This window comes from Sander lucioperca, chromosome 2 (genome assembly GCF_008315115.2).
Source record: "Sander lucioperca isolate FBNREF2018 chromosome 2, SLUC_FBN_1.2, whole genome shotgun sequence".
NCBI lineage: Eukaryota > Metazoa > Chordata > Actinopteri > Perciformes > Percidae > Sander > Sander lucioperca.
In genome coordinates, this window is record NC_050174.1 from 23,469,618 (window position 1) to 23,489,685 (window position 20,068).

The following is a 20,068-nucleotide window of genomic DNA, read 5'->3' on the forward strand; positions in this document are numbered from 1 at the left end:
AGCCATTATTTAAAAAAAAGAAAGTTGTACTGTAGGTGTTTTAAGTTACAAAAATGAGTTTACTCACTTTCTCTAAAGATAGATTTCCATCTTCATTTATCCATGGAAAAACATCTGAGCATGCTTTGCCATCTTAACAATCATTTAAATATTTCACAATCCATGTGTAAAATTCAAATCCTACAGTAGTATTCCTGCTACACGAGTAGCTGATAGATCTTTTTTACGGAGGACATTTGGACAAGTCACAGAAGAAAAAGTACAGGTGTAAATGATAAAATGAATAAATGCAGTAAACATTCAGCTTATTTAGAACAGTATGGGACATATGCCTTATTACATGCCTTTTTTCTCCCCCAGAGAAACTCTCAAGATTCTCAATGGTTTTGTCTTTAGTCGTGATAGCTAGCTGGTTGCAACAGTAATAGGAACACACCACCAGAGGTCTGCATGAGCATTAAACTTAAACCTAAACCCTGTACCTGCACCTTTAAGACCTTACCTGACTGTGTGGCCAAATTTAAGACCCAAACTCGACCTGAGACCCAAAGCTATATTTCTTTTATTTCATAATGACCATTAGCTGCTGGGCTAATGCCATGCATTGGCTACATTCACTGTCACACACTGTCTCTTCCACTTCTCCCATTGGGCAACTTGCAACATATGATGTGGAAATAAGAAAAGATACAATAATTGTGCCATGCTTAGTCTATAATTGCCTATAAGGTTATGGCATTTTGTCAAATAAGCTTGTTTGCTTATGGCTTATCAGCAAATGTTCCATGGTCCAGTACTGGTCTCCAGCTGGAAAGTTGGGCAAATACTGGGTTTTGATTTCTACACACTGTTGATAAGCTGCACCCCTGTGTCTAAAATGTCTATGATAATACCAGCAAGGAAAGGTTACTATTTCCATTACGCATGATGGTAAAACCAAGGCACAGATGGTCAAACTTGATACCTTATACATACTGTACAGTCCAGCTTCAGTGGCCACTAGAGTACTGGCGGCCACTGTGAATGGAAAGTAAAAACAACGTGCTTCAACAGCTTTCCTTGGATAAAATCTTTCTTTAAATGATCTTCGGAGTATCTAAATAATACATGCAGAAACTGAAAAAGAGAAATTACTAAATGAATATCATGCAAATTGTCACTCAAGTACAACAGATAATCAGTTAATACTTAACTCTCCGTAAGCTAATGATAGCAGGCAGAAAACAAGATGCCATTACATACGATACAGCACAAGTCCAATGGTGACACAGTATACTGGAGCAGATGAAACATTGGGCTGAAAGCCGTCAGTGCTGGATAATGAAGTGGCAATAAGGGCCATGCTCACACTAATGTGGATGAATCGTTTGACTCATTAGTTATTTAAAGAGAACTACACCCAGACTGAAAGTCCTGCTTGTGCTGCCATCCAGCAGTCGCTGCATGCTCTATCCATACCCTGTATACTATAGCACTTCACAGTGCATTGCAACAATTGGGTATGGTCACAAGTACAATGCACCACACCTGGTCACACCCAACTGTGATGTGGTCAGAAATGCAACAGAAACCGATGAATTTGAAGAAAATTAGGATCGTGAAACAAGGCAGGCCTCTAAAGATTTACAAAGAATATGTTTATGGCGCCACACAAGACAATTGTGATTAGTTTAAAGGAATGCAAACAACCCAGAGCATTTTTTCCTCCTATCCTAGAACACATCTGTGGTGTAGCCAGACCTTACTCCACAGCGCTGTGGAGATCGGTTCGTGCAACAGTATTTGTCCCCAAAAAACATTTTAATGCCAAAACCCAGAGAGTGTGATTGTGTGATCAGCTACAGTAAAACACTGGACAAGTGAAGGAGTGTGGCAAGACAGAAAGAAGTGCTACTTTGCTCAGACCCAGTGGAGTTATTGGGCTTTTTTGTTGTAAGGGTCAAACCATCCAACTGAACACCTTATCAGGTGATGGCGCTAAGGCACATTTTTGTCGTTTGTCAAATGTCATTGCACAACTTGACAACAGCTGATCGGGCAGAAACACAGGTCTTTCCATCCATTTTGAAGTGGGGTAGTGCTTTTAGACTGCTGCAGGGTTTGCCGCAGGGGGGACACTCAAAAATAGGCAACAGGCCTGCGGTGAAAAGTTGAGACCAACTCAACTTTTGAAGAAATGCAACCCCACGTCACGCTGCGGTGGCCAATCATGTAACTGGCGATCAGACTTGTCGGTGTGAGTATCCCGTACAGGATACAGGATACAGGAAACCGGAAACGTCACTGCCTTGATCGCTGCCACAAGAAAGTTTTGCAGAATGCAGAAAGGGAAAAAACCCCCGAAACACAAGCACTGAACTGCCCGGGAGTTTGTGTAAGAGCTGAATATTTCCTGCGACAACAAAGCACTCGCTATCTCTCGCTTGTCTCATTTCTTTCTCTCTCTCTCCTGCGGTCGGAAACTTCGGAATCTATAAACAGTCTAACGAAAAACAGTTACAGTGAAATATAAAGTCTACTTGTGCTTTGTTGGGGGGGGTTTAAGAACACAACAGGACGTCACACGAATGGGCCGTTTCATTGACACTCCCCCCCCCAGCCACACAACCCTGCAGCAAATCGCCGGATCGCTTTTTTTGGTCTGAATTCACCCTAAGTGTGCTCCAGGGTGTCGGTACACAATGGCATCACTCTTAGGGCTGTTAACTGTGGTCACAGATGCAACACACTACAAACTTTTCAACCAGAGAGGGCAGTGAAATGCTTTTAGTTTCCTTTCAAAGGGTGGGCACAAGGACTCGCCCTACCAGCATATTTAAAACATGCAACAAAGGGATTGGGGTTAGTTGGGAAGGCAAATTCCCCAAATGACTTATCATCTGAGCACGTTCTGAATGGTGATGATGAAAAGCCCGCCTTCACAGTCAGTTCACAATAAACTGTAAGAATGAGGATAATGGCGCTGACGACGTCCCTCTGTCAACATCTGTGAAGGCTTGTCTACATTACCTGCTACGAGCCGGGCTAAATCAGCATCAGCATAAAACACACAGATCTGCCACAGATCACCCACTGCTCTGAAAATTGACTAATATATTAGTTGATAAAAAGGCCATCCCAAGGAAGTCAGATGTCCATTCAATAAGTTTCCTTTGGCAGAGGTCTACCAGTTCTGAGAAGATAACAGGATCAAATCCATGAAAAAAAACCCTGAAAAATAATAAATGGATAACATCACTAATTGTAAAAATTGTAGGTTATAATTCACACATCAACTATCCTATCTTAAACCCGATCTGGCTCAGTGAATTGTGAAATGAGACTCGCAAAGTCAATGACCACGCCTTCAGCGATCTGATTGAATACTGAGCATAGAACCTGTGTTCTTAAACAAGCATCTCAAAATGAGCGCCTTCTGCTCATTTCATCCACTGGGTGGAGTACGGAGCAAGACTGTGAGGTAAATACTTTCGCTAGTGCATTATGTACTCAACCAATGACACAATGACTTTTAGTCAATTGGGTGTAGATACTCTTTAAAAGAGATAGAGGATTAACTAGTAACACGTTTATGTTGTTTTGGCACTTTAATGTGGCCTGCAGGATTTCTAAAAAAGGTATCCTAACACTTATAAACAGCGTCTTCAATTCTCTCCTCAGGATCAAATTTGACATTAGACCTGAAGAATGACACACTGCATTACCAAACATCCGTGTACACCTGGACCTTCCACCCATACGCTGACACCATGGGCATTAGTGAGGTCCAACACTGGGTGATAAGGCCTGGACTGTCCACTTGGACTTTTGGCCATATAGTGTACAATTTATATAGCCAATACCAAGATGTTTAGACATTCTCCCGTCTCCCCTGCCCATGTACAGACATGTCACCACCCTACCAAAAAATATATATGAGCTCACATTTGTTTCACATTATATCCATATTTGATGCATTTCTTATGTATTGTGAAAACTCAAAGATAATTTCTCATTTAAAAACAATCCACAAGTTTGTCCCATATGGGAAAAAGAATGCGACAACATTAAAAAATAATAATTTCTCCATTTCATTTTTTGTGTGTGTGTGTTTGTGTGTGTGTGTGTGTGTGTGGTGGGGAAATAGAAGTAATAAAAAATAGCTTTCTCTTTCACATCTCTCGTTCTGATTGGCTGAGGAGCATCAGCGTTCCTGTGGCAGGTGCAGGAGGAAGGCGGCTGACGGAGAGATCAGAGGTGGCTCTCCGATTCACTTGTGTCAGCAGTTCCGTTCTCCAGCGGCCGGGCGGACAGTCCCAGTTCACTGAAGTTCATGTTGCTCTCGTTGAGCCGTCGTACGCGGTAGGTCTCATAGTGAATGTTGTGTGTCACGTCTTTCAGGTCCTGCAGGTGGGACCTTTGCAGAAACACAAACAGAAAGATTGACAACTTGATATATTCATTTTGGTACTTTCGATTTCATGTATCTGATTCAGACCAATATGCAATTCATGAAAGTCCCTATGGACCAGGAGGCTACGAGGTACTTCTTTAGGAAGTGATACATACTGTACATTTTACATTTATATATCAATCCCCTAGGAATTGATATCAATTGCTTGATCTAGCAATCACAAGAAATAACCAAGCTCTACATTATTTTTGCGGTTTTGATTTTGCACTTTTGTACAATCTTTGCAATGTATTACCAAATACATATTATATGTAATTCAATATAGTTTTTCTAAATACTATTTTACTCATTTCTACACTAGTCTATATCGATGACAATTCATTTACGGGATTGCTTCAGTCCTGCTAGAATCTGCTCCTCAGATCTCTGCAGGGTAAATCCAGACAGCTAGCTAGACTATCTGTCCATAGCCAGATAGTCAATAAACCAGAGCACGTTTTTCTCCCATCCCAGAATGCTGTGTGTAATTATAGCCAGACCCTCCTCCACACGCTGTGGTGGAGGAAGGTCTGGCCACGCTAGACTATGTCTTACACAAACACACAACTACATAGCCTACATTCAACACTCGTGCCTGAACGCATCCCTAGGCGCTGAAGCTGCTGCTACGCCTCCTCCTGTGTGGACGTAGTGTTAATGATGCTGAACTTTTAGCAACTGAAGAGGCCAGCATAACAGTATCTAAAAAACCAAAACATACAGTAGATGCAATACTGAGCCAATCCTAAAGTCCTGTTCAGACCAAAGATTGGTGACAAGACAAGTGTAAACTTGAAACTACTTGCAATGCTCCAGTCTGCAACGTTCTAAAGCCTGCCAGTTTACACCAAGGAGACGAGAAGGTGTATCATCTCCAAAGCAACGACTCTCTGTACTTCCGAATTTTCAGGCTTTTTTGTAGCTGGATATAGTTTGTAGTGTCTTAAAATATGAATGAGGATAGCCATAGTGAGATACTTGCTGCAGTTGCATTTCTAGTAGAGATGAAATTGCTAAAATTGCTCGCTTGACCATACACCGTGCTCGCGAACAATTGTTGAGCCTCTGTCTAAAACTCTGCCATTTCGACCAGCTGACTTTGCTATTGGCTGTTGAAACAGGTGACGTCCCTTACTTTCTAAAGCCAGCCTCTGGCGACTGGACCAGCTGAGTCGCCGGCGACACCGTCAACTGGCTTAAGCCGAGCTGAGACGGGCCGGTTCAGAGTCAGACCGCTGCAACTTTTCCCTGTAACGGTCTAAAACGGTCTTGTCTCTTCGAGAATCTTTTGGTCTGAACTGGGCTTAAAAGTGGGGATAGTGGGGGTCATCTTTAGACATTCTCTGGAAGACATTGATAGCGTTGCACTTGGTTGTTCAAATGTTTGTTCACAGAGAGCAGGAGGACACTGATCGGAGGTGTAACAGGTGGTTACAACCTGTTACACCAGTTACAACTGGTGGCTGGCTGCAGTTAAGGTCATAAACCCCACCCCCTCCCTGTTAGTGGATGGGACATGTTTGTTCAAGTGCTTGTTTTTGTGATATGTTTGGTTTTTATTAGTTATTTGATGCTATAAAAATGGGGTGAAACCTCATGATTTGACAGCTGTGATTGACCAATTGGTCGGGCGAGTGTATGGGCGGGACTTCGATACCGCTGCTCCATTGCCCAATCACTACTGCAGACTCCGGCTCCAAAAATTACAAGATCCAGCGCCCATATCTGGGAGATTTTGGCTTTACTTTTGTACAGTGGGAGGAAATGGAGACAGGTCCATCTCTATATACAGTCTATGGTGTAGCCTCACAGACTGGGGCTGTGTGTCAGCAAAGTTAAGAAGACAACTTTCTGTCCTCTAAGTTTTTCTGTGATCACACATTTTTAAACGCCGATATGGCCATTGATACAGCACAGCTCTCATTTATCTTGATTATGTTAGACCATGAAATCATGATTTGTTCAGCCGGCTGTCTCTCACTCCTCACCACCAGCAGAAAACAGCATTTTAAAATTGAGATGGCTTAATGTAGACTAGAAAGGTCTTTAGGAATTTAGTTCAATTGGGCGACTTTTAATTGTTCTTTCATGTCTCTGAGTATTGGCCATGTTTCATGCTCTCCGTAGACAAAGACACGTAATGGGAATATCCGGCAAGACAGCAAGAAACAGCTGATCACTCCTGATAGAAATGTTCGCTACGTCAGAGTTTATTCGGCAAAGGCATTTCCATATCCTATTTAAAGCATCAACTCTTTTTCGACAAAGGCAAAAAACACCTCAAGCAAGCGGAAATACTTTTTAGCGCACTTGAGGACGTTTCTTTCTTGAATTTTGCCGTTTCCATCCAGCTTTTCTAATGCGATACTTTAAAATATGCATTAAAATAGGTGAATGGAAACACCACAAATTGCTTTTAGATCATTTTTTTGTGGTATTTTAGGCCTTTTTTACAGGACAGTTTTAGACATGAAAGGGGAGAGAGAGGGCGAATGACATGCAGCAAAGGGCCTCAGGTTGGAATTGAACCGACGGCCGCTGTATATGGGGCACACGCTCTACCAGGTGAACTACCCAGGTGGCCCCACAAATAGCTTTTAGACAAACTCTAGAAGGAGCGCTCTGACATGCAAGACAAGGGTCATTAAAATAGTTACACTTACAGTATTTTACAGTTTAAAATGATTTTTTTACTACAATAGCATTGTGTTTGAGGTCATGAATATGTATGATGGATCTGTTTTATAATGATTTGGCCGTCACAGTCGTAGTGGTCCCGTAAACATAAGTGTAGCAGCACAGTCAAACTCACCTGATGAGTAGATCTCTCAGGTTGGCAAACTCACAGTGCGCCACATTTTCAACTGTGGGGAGAAAAAAAGATTTATTTTACGTTTGACTTTCAAAGGCTGCCTTCACATTCTGTAGATGTTAACTCATTAGAAGAATAATAGGACCTCGTTTTGGATTGATCCGTTTTACAGATACAGTGGACACTTACAAAGCTGTATGTCCATTTTAAAATGACCAAGTTCACCAAAATTTCCCATGCAGTTAAGACTAAAATGAACTCTCCTCACTTCCCAATACAATACACATTCTTAAATAATAATCATAATTCCAAAAAGCTTTTTCATATAACTGCACCAGCCTTCAGCACGGCTTTATCTGTAACTCTTGACACGGAATTATCAAAAAGTCGTCTGCATGTGAAACTGACATGTAGTAAGTATCCAACTTTGACATTGAAATGTTATCAGTTGTTGTTAGGGATATATAGTTTAACTAAAGGTACAACAAATAAAGATACAATATGCTTTTTTAGAGAAAATACTACAAATTCAGGAGTTTGAGTGTCTGCATTTATGCCAATCATTTAGCCATCACTACTGTCTTTGTCATCTAATCATTCTTATATTAATGATGCTTCCAGTTTGACAATCTGACCCATTTACCATCTGTTAATAAATAGGTCATGTTTAGGGTTATCATGATTAGCAACACAGAGTACGTTCACATTGAGCCAGTTAATTCCAGTCCTCTGTCCAGACTAAAACACAACGATTTTCTCCCCTCAAGACAAGTCTGATAACCGAAAATGAAAATGTGTAAATGAGAACATCTACATGGTGAATTTGGCTCGATGGTGTTTTAAGCCCCCACCGTCGACTTCAAGGCACCTAGACCTAACCCTTAACCCTAAGGGTGATTAAAACACCAAACACGTGAATTTGGCTGCATTAAAAACACAGTTACAGTGACCACAGAGAGCAGGAGGACACTGATCGGAGGTGTAACAGGCTGTCACTCGGCAGAGTAACCAACCGGCAGAGTGTGTAGCCCATGCCAAAACATCTGGATCGCCCCCTGGTGGCTGGCTGCAGTTAAGGTCATAAACCCCACCCCCTCCCTGTTAGTGGATGGGACATGTTTGTTCAAGTGCTTGTTTTTGTGATATGTTTGGTTTTTATTAGTTATTTAATGCTATAAAAATGGGGTGAAACCTCATGATTTGACAGCTGTGATTGACCTGCGATTGGTCGGGCGAGTGTGTGGGCGGGACTTCGATACCGCCGCTCCATTGCCCAATCACTACTGCAGACTCCGGCTCCAAAACTTACAAGATCCAGCGCCCATATCTGGGAGATTTTGGCTTTACTTTTGTACAGTGGGAGGAAATGGAGACAGGTCCATCTCTATATACAGTCTATGGTGTAGCCTCACAGACTGGGGCTGTGTGTCAGCAAAGTTAAGAAGACAACTTTCTGTCCTCTAAGTTTTTCTGTGATCACACATTTTTAAACGCCGATATGGCCATTGATACAGCACAGCTCTCATTTATCTTGATTATGTTAGACCATGAAATCATGATTTGTTCAGCCGGCTGTCTCTCACTCCTCACCACCAGCAGAAAACAGCATTTTAAAATTGAGATGGCTTAATGTAGACTAAGTAACAGTATGCACACATGTGGCCAAGGGGTGTAAACAGCATATCATTGGAAGAAATATCATTATCACATATAGTTCTGTTGGTTAGAGGCAGCTGCTAAGGTCGTTGAAGCCTTTGCTGCACCTATTCATCTGCATGGCCAAAATTAGATCACAATCTGTATACAGTGGCAACTGTAAGACGTAAATGTTAATACCAGGAGTGAAGGAGGTCACACTGATGTTAAACGGATGCTTTACCTTCAATGATTCCCCACTTTGTTTTACGTCCTAGCACCTTGTTTCCATTCACCTGGTGCTCCTTGTCCGTCCCCACCACAGCAAAGGGAATGCTTTCCTGGACACACAAAATGAGCGTGTTTGAAGAGTGATTCATTCATTATAACGTGAGATATACAGTATCAGCACACTATAAAATAAATGATTGCAGAAGCTAATCCCTGCACAGTAAAAACGATTAACTTAAGGGTTGCCTATTATAATGCAACCGTCACATCATAGATGAGATGAGATGAGAGCCTATGAATTTTCTGACTATGACAGTGATGCTCATTTGAAATATTTACTCCTAAACATATTTACTCTTCATACCAGTCCATGTAAACAACAAGAGTTTCCAGAAATTATGAGCCGCCTGTACAGTATATTGACCTTTATGTCACCCTCCTACTCATTAGGCATAGGCAGCTTTATTTGTATAGCACATTTCAGCAACAAGGCAATTCAAAGTGCTTTACATTGTGTGCAAGTGTGTATGTATCCTAGGGCTGGGCGATAAAACTATCTTGAAACGGGATTGCGATCAAATTCAGGTTGATAACGATGATAAGCTTGGGACCTATTTTACGCGATAAAACAACTGCTCGCCGGGCACGCCCACTTCCTATTGTGAGTGTTTGTCTATTACCTGTGCTGTGTGGAAGTGTGTTCTCCTCCTGTGTTTGTGTATCCCCATGATTACCAAACATAGCGCCCACATCCATAGTTATGGTTAGAGATAAGGTTTGGTTCGGGTTTAGGAAACGTAAGGGGCAGACGCATATCTACGAGGGAAAGTTTTCGACGGCGAAAGTGGAGCCGATGGACATGAACATGAACTTGCGTTATCCTCTCAGGCTGAAGACATAGTTGATAAAAAGGGATACAGAAAATGGTTCAGATTTCACAAAAGCGATGAGGAGCAGATTCAGCTGGTCTGCAAAATATGTCGCCGGTTCCATCACCTGAACAGGTACCACACGGAGCGCTAGCATTAGCTTTGCTGTAGCTGATGTACCAAAACAACAATCATTCGTGTTCGTCTTTTGCGGCCATTGCCCCATGTGAAAAACATTCAAAAAGGAGAAAAAATATAACGAGCGCTATTTCTTATTGCATAGCGAAATACACTTGTTTACACAGGCAAATGTTTACTTTGTTTGGTTTTGTGCTACCTCTGCAAACATTTGAGATGCTTTCTTGGCAGGAGTTTACATGAATATGTTGCTTTGAAGTAGTTTAGTCAAACTGACTACTCACTGGTTTGCACTTGCTGATTTTGCAGACAAAAAAAGGAAAATGTAATTGTAAGACTACTCTGTATGAGGAAAACAGGACTACTTAGTTTTCTTTTGCCAGTAAAAGAAATCAGTAGCTGTTGACCAGTGGGGCATCTCATAATGTGAATTTGTAACGTGAGATGTCAACAAAAACATTGTGCTGAATGTGCTGCATGTTTTATTTTTTTATGTAAATAAATTATGTTCTAAAGTGTAATTCAACCTCTGGTTTCTTCAGGCTTCAGTCAGGACACACTTCGATTGGGTAATATCAGCAAATTAAAAAAATTATGTTCTGATAAATATCGATATCGATCAAAATGGGAAAATATTTCGTGATATTTTTTGCCATATCGCCCAGCCCTAATGTACCCTGTTGCTTCAAAGTTCCCTTCAAGCAGAGTGCACTCGCAGAGCCAGCATGCTAGGGTTAGGGTTACAACGTGAGTATAAACTAAAATAAAGGTTTCAAACCTAGACTATGACACATACTCCCTCTACAAGACAGGGCAACAAGATAAGCTAGTGAATTGTAATGAGCAGACAAGTAAGGGATAAACTAGAGCGAGCAGGTCATTATTGCGAATTAGAACCCCGACAGGGTGCTGCAGGGCCATGACGTGAAGCGGAGAGGTCTTGAATTAGCAATAGGGGGGTTCAAGGTGGTATGAGCTCCGTATGAGCACAAATATTGATTTAAAAAACAATTTTATTGATTTGAAAATGGTCTGCCAGAGTCTATGATCAAACCTTTATCCATGGCAACAGTCTGTTATACAAAAGGTGCAGACCGCAGAATGCCGTGATTGACCAATCAGAATCAAGTAATCATCCAAGCAGTGTAATAAAATACAATAACACATTTTTAAAAATGCTTCTGCGGCATACTGACAAAAAAAGCACACTGGGTGTGATTAAACTCTTTGTCAACTGTAATTTATGATTTTCATTTCTCCATTACTTTTCACACATTCTATCTATCTATCTATCTAATCTATCTAGTAGAATGAAGAGTAATAAAAGACAAACATCCATTCTTGCTGTGACTAAATGTCAGGAATGTAGACATTACCCTGATCCTGTCGTTGAGGATGCGTTCCTCTGGATCATCATCGTACTCTTTCTGGGGGTAAACCCGAATCCCATTGGCTGCTAAGTCTTGCCTTATCTGTCAAAGGGTCAAAGGTTAAACACAGGTCAAATGGGTCAGGTCAATTGGTTTGCACTGATGTTCTGATCTCATGTTGCACTATCAGAAGATCATCTGGAGAACACATAAGTGATCTAAAGAGCACAAGCTTTAGCTGTGTGGGTGTTCCCTCACCCTCTCTTTGAACTCCTGTCTTTCCTCAATGGTGAGTGTGTCGGCTTTGGCGATGACAGGTACGATGCTCACTATCTTTCCCACCCTCTTCATGAACTCAACATCGATGGGGCGTAACCTGGAAACAAAGACAGATGTCTGGTCAGTTTGGACGACAATGGAGGTCTATGGCACAAAAGAATTCCGTATTTTAAGTCATACTAAAAAACCAAGGTTATAGATATCTGCAAAGAGACTCCTGTTACATCATCGACTATGAATCCATCATTATTTCCTTTGACCAAATTAGGATTGTATGGCTCTAGTCACTGACAACACTGGTGGTGAGCAGTAAACCTGAACTACAGGTCTAAAGCAGCAGGTAATATGATGATATGATGTTCCTGGCACAAGATGGACACAGCTTGTCAACCTCATCTTTTGGGTGTTGTTTTCGTTTTGGTATTATTTCGCTCATTGCTCACTATCTAATGTCGTTCTTTCTATTTTATCTGTCTGCACATCAAGAACACTTAATGCCATTAAGACTCAAACTCAGGGGCTTAGCCAGACGTTGTAAACAAACTTAGGGGGGGCCCGGGGGCATACTCCCCTGGGGAGATTTTTTTTCTCCCATTTATGGCAGCATATGCACTATTCTTTAGTCTTAATTAGCTTTGTAGCAAGTCATTTGGCACTGGCTTGAATGTAACAGACGTTCATTAATATCAAAAAGTTACGCACTAAAGCTTTCTTGTAGTGGAGTAAAAAGTACAATATTTCTCTCTGAAATGTAGCGGAATAGAAGTAGGAAGTGGCATGAAAAGAAAAGACTCAAGTAAAGTACAAGTACCCCAACATTTGTACTTAAGTACAGTACTGGAGTAAATGTACTTAATTACATTTACATTTCTCCAAATGATTTGTGTACGCGACCGGAAGATGTCTGTTAAATAGGTTTGTGGTGTCTAAAAAACTAAAAACTACATTCCATCACTAATAAATTGCAACATGCCTTTTTTTTTGGAAAGAAACAAACAGAACTCCTTGTGTTAGTGCAGAGGCGTGATGCTGAAGCCAGCAGTGACTGCATGCTTACCTGTGTCCAGTGGCAGGGAGGAAGTAGATGCAGCAGTGGACTCTGCTGTCTGGTATTCTCCTCTTGCGGTTGATGTGCAGCTCCTCTCTCAGGTATTTCTCATACTGCTCATTGATGTGCTTCACAATGGGCTCCCAGCTGGAAAGAGGAGCAGCAGAGAGTGACTGGAATATTCTGCTCATTTCTTTAAAGGACAACGTTGGCATTATTCTATATTTTTCTAATAATCTAATAAACTAATCCCATGACCAAAACCAACATCTGTATAATAGCCCTGTCTGTGGCCCCAAGTCACTATTAGTTCAAAATAAAAATAGAAAAGATGTATTTCTATTTTAACAAAGGCTCATCATCAAAGCATTTTTTCATAGAACAACTGGAAACTATTTTCAGCAGTGGATATAAACACATTTGGTGCTCTATTGAGTATTTCTTGCGGCAGGACGATGTGTGATTGAGTCAAAATACACTGTGTGTTTGTGTGTGTGTGTGTGTGTGTGTGTGTGTGTGTGTGTGTGTGGTAATGAAGGAACCCAGTGTAACTGTGTGGCTAAATGTTCATTCTGTACGCCGGCACATTGGATTTAAAATGAAATGCTGGCTCTGAGGTTAGAGGGGACTTATTATGCTTTTCCATATTATCTGTCATACATAGAATGTTACCATGTCGTTCATTCATGTTGTTCATATTAATCGTGGCCAAAGCTTCAAATAATGGGGTAATAAACATTTGTGAAAGTAATTCCTGTGAGCAAAACCAGACAGTTCTGAACACTGGTTTCAAATTTTTTTTTCTGCTCTCGGTTCCAGGTGACGTCAGTTTTTTTACACGGTCATCTGCTCCAGGCACGTTACTGCAGTGTTTACATTACAGACACTGCTACATGTAGCTACATGCTAACACAAGGGAAACCTGTATTCTTGGCTGCCAATGCTTTCCCCCCAATTTCAAATCCTGCTGAAACTTGTCCGGTTGTGTAGTATATAGTTTAGAAGCCTTTATTGGTCATTTTCCATGGTGGAAAGTGCCACTTAATACTCCGTATAGAGTTGCCAGATGTACGATAATTATTGTACTTGAAGGATCATTTTGCCCTCTGTACGTTCAATAATGCCTAAAGTGCCTTTAAGCATTGGGGTCAGCCCTGTCTTCTAAGCCATATGATTGTGTGAGCTGATACTGTGGGTTTTGTTTAATGCGTTTTAATGTTTGCATATCTGTTGTTTAAAACACTGTCTTGCATCTTGGCCAGGGCTCCCTTAAAATTGTAATCTTTGTAATCGTAATTGGACTTACCTGGTTAAATAAAGTTTGAAAAAAACTAACTAAATATGATGACTTTGTTAGGGTTTCTGGAGTACAGAGCCAACAAAACAATTAAGGCCTCACCCTAATAATTTAAGAGAATCACAGTATTCTATAGACCCAATACCTTCCAGGTACAAAACGTCAGCGTCCCGTTCTAGAGGGTGACAATTTTTCGGGACTCCCGCGGGTCACGGTATTCTCCCGCGGGAGTCAATTTCTCTGTTGGTAACGTGCTCGGGACGTAATAGAGCATAGAAATCAACGGGAGCGGGCGGGAGCGGGACGGAGCTGGAAGCTGTTGCAATTGAAAGTGTCATCAAAGGGTCCCTCAATCCATTTTCAGGAGCTGTGAGAAGATCTCCGTTAGGAATTACGTAATGAAATTGCCTAGGCCTGCAGGTAATGCATGTATAGTGTAGCCTAAATTTCCGAGGCAACCTCAGTGATTTGACCGCGATTAACCAAACATGCTACAGGGGGGCAGTCACGTGATCGGGATATGACGGGAGTATTTTCGTGGGCTTGGGATGGGAGTGACGATTGATTCCTGTGTCACTCTCTATCCCGTTCATACAATTTAACGACGCTGAGCAAACAAGGACGAAGAACGACTGGCTATACACTCATCTCCTTCATCTAAAATGCATGTTTGATGCATTCATATGTCAACACTTTGACTAACGTTAGCTTGGAGAGCTAATTTACCTGTTGGGCCACATACTAAAGAAAATGACACCCCCCAAACTAGCAGTCAGTCCGACCGGCGGTAAGATGAGGCTGTTCCTAACACTAGATTAGGTTTATCAAAGCCTCTAGCAAAGCAACACAGGACAGAAAATAAGCAGGGCAGAGACGACAGATAGGTCGGACCTCCGTATTTAACTATATATCTTTAAACGTTACAGTTACGGCTGAAAAGGACAACAAAAATAAACAAGTTTAACAATTTCACATATGTCCGCAACATAGATCAACAGCCAGTTGTCTACCCGCAAATGATTTTTAAGTGCATTTTGCCATGTGTAATGGGCAGGGGCAGAAGCTGTCAATCTGACAATTGTGATTTCCATTGGATCAGAGTACTGTCACTTTGCTGCCTGTTCTGCCAATCTTCCCAGCCCTTGTCACATGACTAATTAATGTTTCCATGACGACTATCCAGAAATTGTGTTACAATGGAACCAGCACTGGAATTGTTTTTTAAAAAGTGGCAGACTGAGCCTATAGAAAATTTGTTTTTTTGCTGCATGTCGTTCCCCCTCTCTCCCCTTTCATGTCTTCAGCTGTCCTTTAAAAATAAAGGACTAAAATGCCCAAAAAATAATCAAATGGTTTGGATTCCAGTAACTGAACTTGAATATTCGCAAATACTAATACAGCCAGATCTGGAAAGCACCCTCTTCTTCTCTACCTCCATCCCTCCTACCACTCACCAGTTCTCGTTGTTGATCTGGTCCCCAAATCCTGGAGTGTCGATCACCGTCAGCTTCATCTTCATGCCCTTCTCCTCAATCACTAGACAGAGAAGGAAGAGGGGGTTACATGTGCAGTGGCTAGAATTTACAATATTAAAAGGGAAGTTCAAGAAACGTCAGACAGGTTTCCAATGAAAGGCACAGTAAAGACACGTAACTGTATCTATGTTCGGACACTGTTCACAGTTATTGGCCATATCCGGACACATCTGGTCTGACGCAGTTTCCAGTCTTTTCCGGGGCGATCATCCCCCCCACCCATGTAAGAATCTACTGTTAATTTTCATATTTGTACCTTAACATTACAGTACGGTCCCGGATGTGTTGACAGCATTGATGTTTATTTGGGAAACTTGTTAATACGGTTAATACCCCTCAAAAAACAGCAGCGTCTAGTGAGTTTTTCCAGATTTTTTTCTACATACGCAGATTTTAAAGACACCTGGTGCAAACTGACTCTGTCATTTAAGCATGTACTTAAGTCCCATCACATTGTTGAGCAGAAGCAGGTAATGATATGTACCGAGGGGATCCCTGTGTGTGTTTGTGATTGGGATTAAAGTTCAGCATTAGTGTTGGCTTTAGTTGAGACTGGTTTAAAGTTACATCATGGCTATGGGGATATGGCATATGAGCAGTTTAAGGCTCAGCCTGGACTAAGGATGAGGTTTAGGATTGGCAATGGGAATGGTAAACCCTTAGCACAGGCATAGTAAAACAAACATGTGATAATAACAATAATCATAGTGATACCTTCACTGAGTCAATGTAATACGTCTGTGCGTGTTTGAGGAAAGCCGAGCAGCAGAGTAAAGACTATCATTTGAGTCCATTGCCATTGTTGAGGAGGCACACTGGAATCTCCTCTGAATGGAAAGCACGAGAGGAAACACCTGGAACCTTACCATTACGATTTTCACTAACCTGCAATAAAGTACCACTTTGTGCCTGCTTATGGCAAGTTCCCACTACAGGGGCCATATTAAAGAAACTTCATATCTTAAATGTTAAGTTGAGATAGGAAGAGTCTAAGATAAGATTTTTCCTTATTTTATCCTAACTACCTTAAGGACTCTTATCTTATCTTACTTCACCCTATACAATCTTAGTTTAGGACATTACTCAATCCAACATTGGTTATCAATTATTATTATTATTATTATTTGTTAACTAGCATCTGATGCTACTTTTCTCATCTCGCAGAGCTAAACAACATTATAGCCATTGTTTTTTTCCTCATTGAAACCATGCCAATTTAGATTTTTATTTCTGACCGACAGCCGACCCTCGTTGGCTGATCATTAACCATTAACCAACAAGCAGGCAACAGAGTTCGTGAACTAGGACTACGTTAGCTGCTTGTTGGTCCCAGGTTCGGAAATACTTTCCGCATTTTGCATCTGCAGACAGCTGTGGGCTTGTACCGGTCGTGCAGCCATGGTGTTGCGTGTATGCATTGTCGCAGGCACATGCAGCCACTTTCCCAGAATGGAACCGCTTGCACATTCACACGACATTAGTCCATAGCTGTCCGCGGTAGCTGAATGTATGTCCGAGCCCGTCTCTACAGCATCCACCGACGAGGTTGCCATGTGTGTCTGCCTGGCATAATGTTACTGTGTGTGTAGGATGGCCGATTTAACCTGCCAGTCCTCACTGATATAGAGGTATGTGTCACGGAGAGAGAAACAAACTTAGCAGAAAAAGAAAAACAAGTTAGGACCGCTCAATGGTTATCCTAAAGTTAAGAAAGTTTATTTAAGATTTTGGGAAGTTAGGATGCTTGTGTAAAACACTTCTCCTATCTTAAATTCCAACAGGAACATCAACTTAGGAACTGTTCATCTGTAATGGCTTTTGTCCTAAATCAGGTCCTAACCCTAATTACCATGGTTACCGACAAAAGCCCCATATCAGAGGCAAATCGGAGGTGGCTCGGCGCTCGAGTGCTGTGTGGAAACAGGTTAGTTTTATCGCTCCAAATCAGCCTCCAGCGACTTGGGAGTGCTTGTTTCTGAGGGACATCTGAAAATCCTGTCTGTTGTATAGTATTCATCACGTCCCATCACTTCTCACATGTGTTTTCATGACAGAAAGTAGTTTGGAGACTAGACTCTGGGATTCCTCCTAGTTAATTAGGTGGTGTCCAACAAGACAACAAGACAGGAAGTTGTGTACTGTGAACGATACAGCGAACTGACGACTTTGAAAGTCTTGTAGTGGGAACTTAGCCAATCAATAGACCAGTCAGCAACCGGTTTCACTGGTTCACACGAGATGGAGGTCATAGTACTGTATGTGCTGTGCTTGGTCTGCCTAAAGCTGCCATGGTCATGGTATTATTTCAGTCTAATGTGTACATATGTACATGATAAAGTGTTTTCTGGTTTTCACAAATGTATGTTAGGTATGTGAAACATTTCAAATGTAGAAGTACATAATTGTCACGCCACCACCTCGGAAACTTTTACACAGGGATTTGAAGAAGCTGGACAGGAAGCAGGAGAAGGGCTGCCGATCAGCTTTTTTTAACCCCCAATCTGACTTTTTAGATATTGAATATCTGCCGATACAGTCCCGATCCGATACTTGTATTTGCTCAGATATTAGAGCTGCACACGTTTTGTTTACAAAAATAAGATGTCTTAAGCTTAATACATTTAACTTAGTGCAGCTAAATTAGTCTTTTCTCTCAACACCAAAACAGTTCTCTCTAGGATCCCAGCAAACCCCCCCAACCAAAACATAAACAGTCTCAAGTTCCCCGCTGGACAACGAAAACTAAACTTAGTGACGCCTTTTGTGCTTGATAGTCAATCTTTGATTTTCTTCTTGTGTTTAACTCCGATGTCGGCTCCAGGGAACAACAGCCTGTAAGCGTGGTCAAAAAGTGTGGAGAATTGGAGCAATCCGGTTCTGTAAAAAAACGGGTGACCAAAAAAGACCGACTTTTTTACTCGTTGCCAAGGGCTGGCAAGCTACGAGACACTCTCTGAATAGCCACTGGTGAGAGGCTGCGTGCCATCTTGGTTTGACAGTGCCGGCATCCAGGAAGTCTGGCAGCGCGTCTGTGGTTAAAGGAGGTGATCACTACAAGCTGATGTATATGATTGGGGTAAGGTAAATGAGGTGAATACCGATCCTCAATCAGTTAAAAAAAATGCCCTTATCGGCTCCGATCCAATACTGTGATCAGGATCGGGACATCCCTATAATTTATTAACAAAAAACATACTCACACAGAGGGCACAAAATGAAAGCAGGGAATTAAAATGAAACTAAATTAAATTGAGGCTAAATGACATGAAAGAAAAAAGAAGGCAACCTCACAGCAAGTTCCCAACCCCTTTTCCTTTCTCCCCTCTAGTAAAGGCACTTTCACACTTTCTCAGCCTCTCTAACTGGAACCTACCACATGCACAGGTATAGACGTATAGGGTGAGCTAAACTGAAAAAGCAACATTAACACTCTGGATCCCTATTCTCCTCCCTGCTGAGAGGATCTAGTCAGGCAAACCTGCATGCACTCTCATTGATAGAGCTGGTGAGCAGCTGATCTCCCCCCACATGCCATGCACAAACTGAACAAAAATACTTTAAACCCATAAACCAACTAAACAGGCCTGTGAGTTAAACGCGTTATTAACGGCGTTAACGCAAACCCAGTTTAACGGCGTCCATTTTTTTATCGCGAGATTAACGTTCTTTTTGGCCTAGCAAACTTTGTAGTTTTTTTCACATGCTGTTGCAACAACTAGTAACGTTAGAAAAACTACAACACCACACCGGATCTGGCTAGACCGGAAAGAAAACAACAGGCACGCCGCACACACTTGTTTGGGCTTGCGAGCCGGTCAAAGAGTAGTAGGCTAACGTTACGTTTTGAGTGGATGGCGAGCTCGAGACGCCGAAATGGATGCCAATAAGATTCTGAGTGGAAAGTTTACTTTTAAAAAGTTGCCAAATGGTTCCATTGACAAGACCAAAGTGATCTGTGTGTTTTGTCGTTGTGAACTGAGCTATCATCGCAGCACGTCCAGTCTGAAATACCACTTGACGGCCAAGCACACAGCTGATGCGAATTCTCCGCCCCCTCGTCAAAGCCAGGCGACAAAAGCACAAAGCAAGCCGATCCACTTTTCCACGTTGGCAAGAGCATTAAAATGAGAAAAAAATAATTAGAATAGATAAAAATGTGCGATTAATTGCGAGTTAACTATGACATTAATGCGATGAATCGCTATTAAATATTTTAATCGTTTGACAGCACTAATAAATGCACAGCTTAGTTGATGAGGCTTCAACTAAGCACAGTATATTTTCATTCATATCTTTCTAATAGTTTAGGAAATATATCCAGACTTATACAGCAGTTCTCAATCTGTGTTTTCAGTGTATTACACCAGGAGTGTCAGATTGTATTACACACACACACACACACACACACACACACACACACCT

At 41.6% G+C, this 20,068-nt stretch overlaps 1 protein-coding gene and 1 long non-coding RNA gene across 4 annotated transcripts in view; one reads left to right on the plus strand and one right to left on the minus strand.

Annotated features, from left to right (window-relative positions):
- The first annotated feature begins 1,668 nt into the window (after positions 1-1,668).
- On the plus strand, positions 1,669-2,312 carry LOC116045029. The gene is made up of 2 exons (XR_004103836.2): positions 1,669-2,006; positions 2,071-2,312. It is a non-coding gene; the product is annotated as an uncharacterized LOC116045029 (long non-coding RNA).
- Positions 2,313-4,084: 1,772 nt separating this feature from the next.
- The window catches only part of sept12 (septin 12), a 93,697-nt gene continuing 77,713 nt past the window's right edge, over positions 4,085-20,068 (minus strand). For all 3 annotated transcript variants that reach the window (XM_031292528.2, XM_031292532.2, XM_031292531.2), the window contains 7 exons: positions 15,566-15,647; positions 12,824-12,961; positions 11,746-11,863; positions 11,494-11,589; positions 9,124-9,220; positions 7,245-7,296; positions 4,085-4,396 (listed from right to left, as the gene is read on the minus strand). In XM_031292528.2, coding sequence (XP_031148388.1) covers positions 4,231-4,396; positions 7,245-7,296; positions 9,124-9,220; positions 11,494-11,589; positions 11,746-11,863; positions 12,824-12,961; positions 15,566-15,647 — 749 coding nt within the window. In that variant the 3' untranslated portion in view covers positions 4,085-4,230. The remainder of the gene's footprint in view (positions 4,397-7,244; positions 7,297-9,123; positions 9,221-11,493; positions 11,590-11,745; positions 11,864-12,823; positions 12,962-15,565; positions 15,648-20,068) is intronic.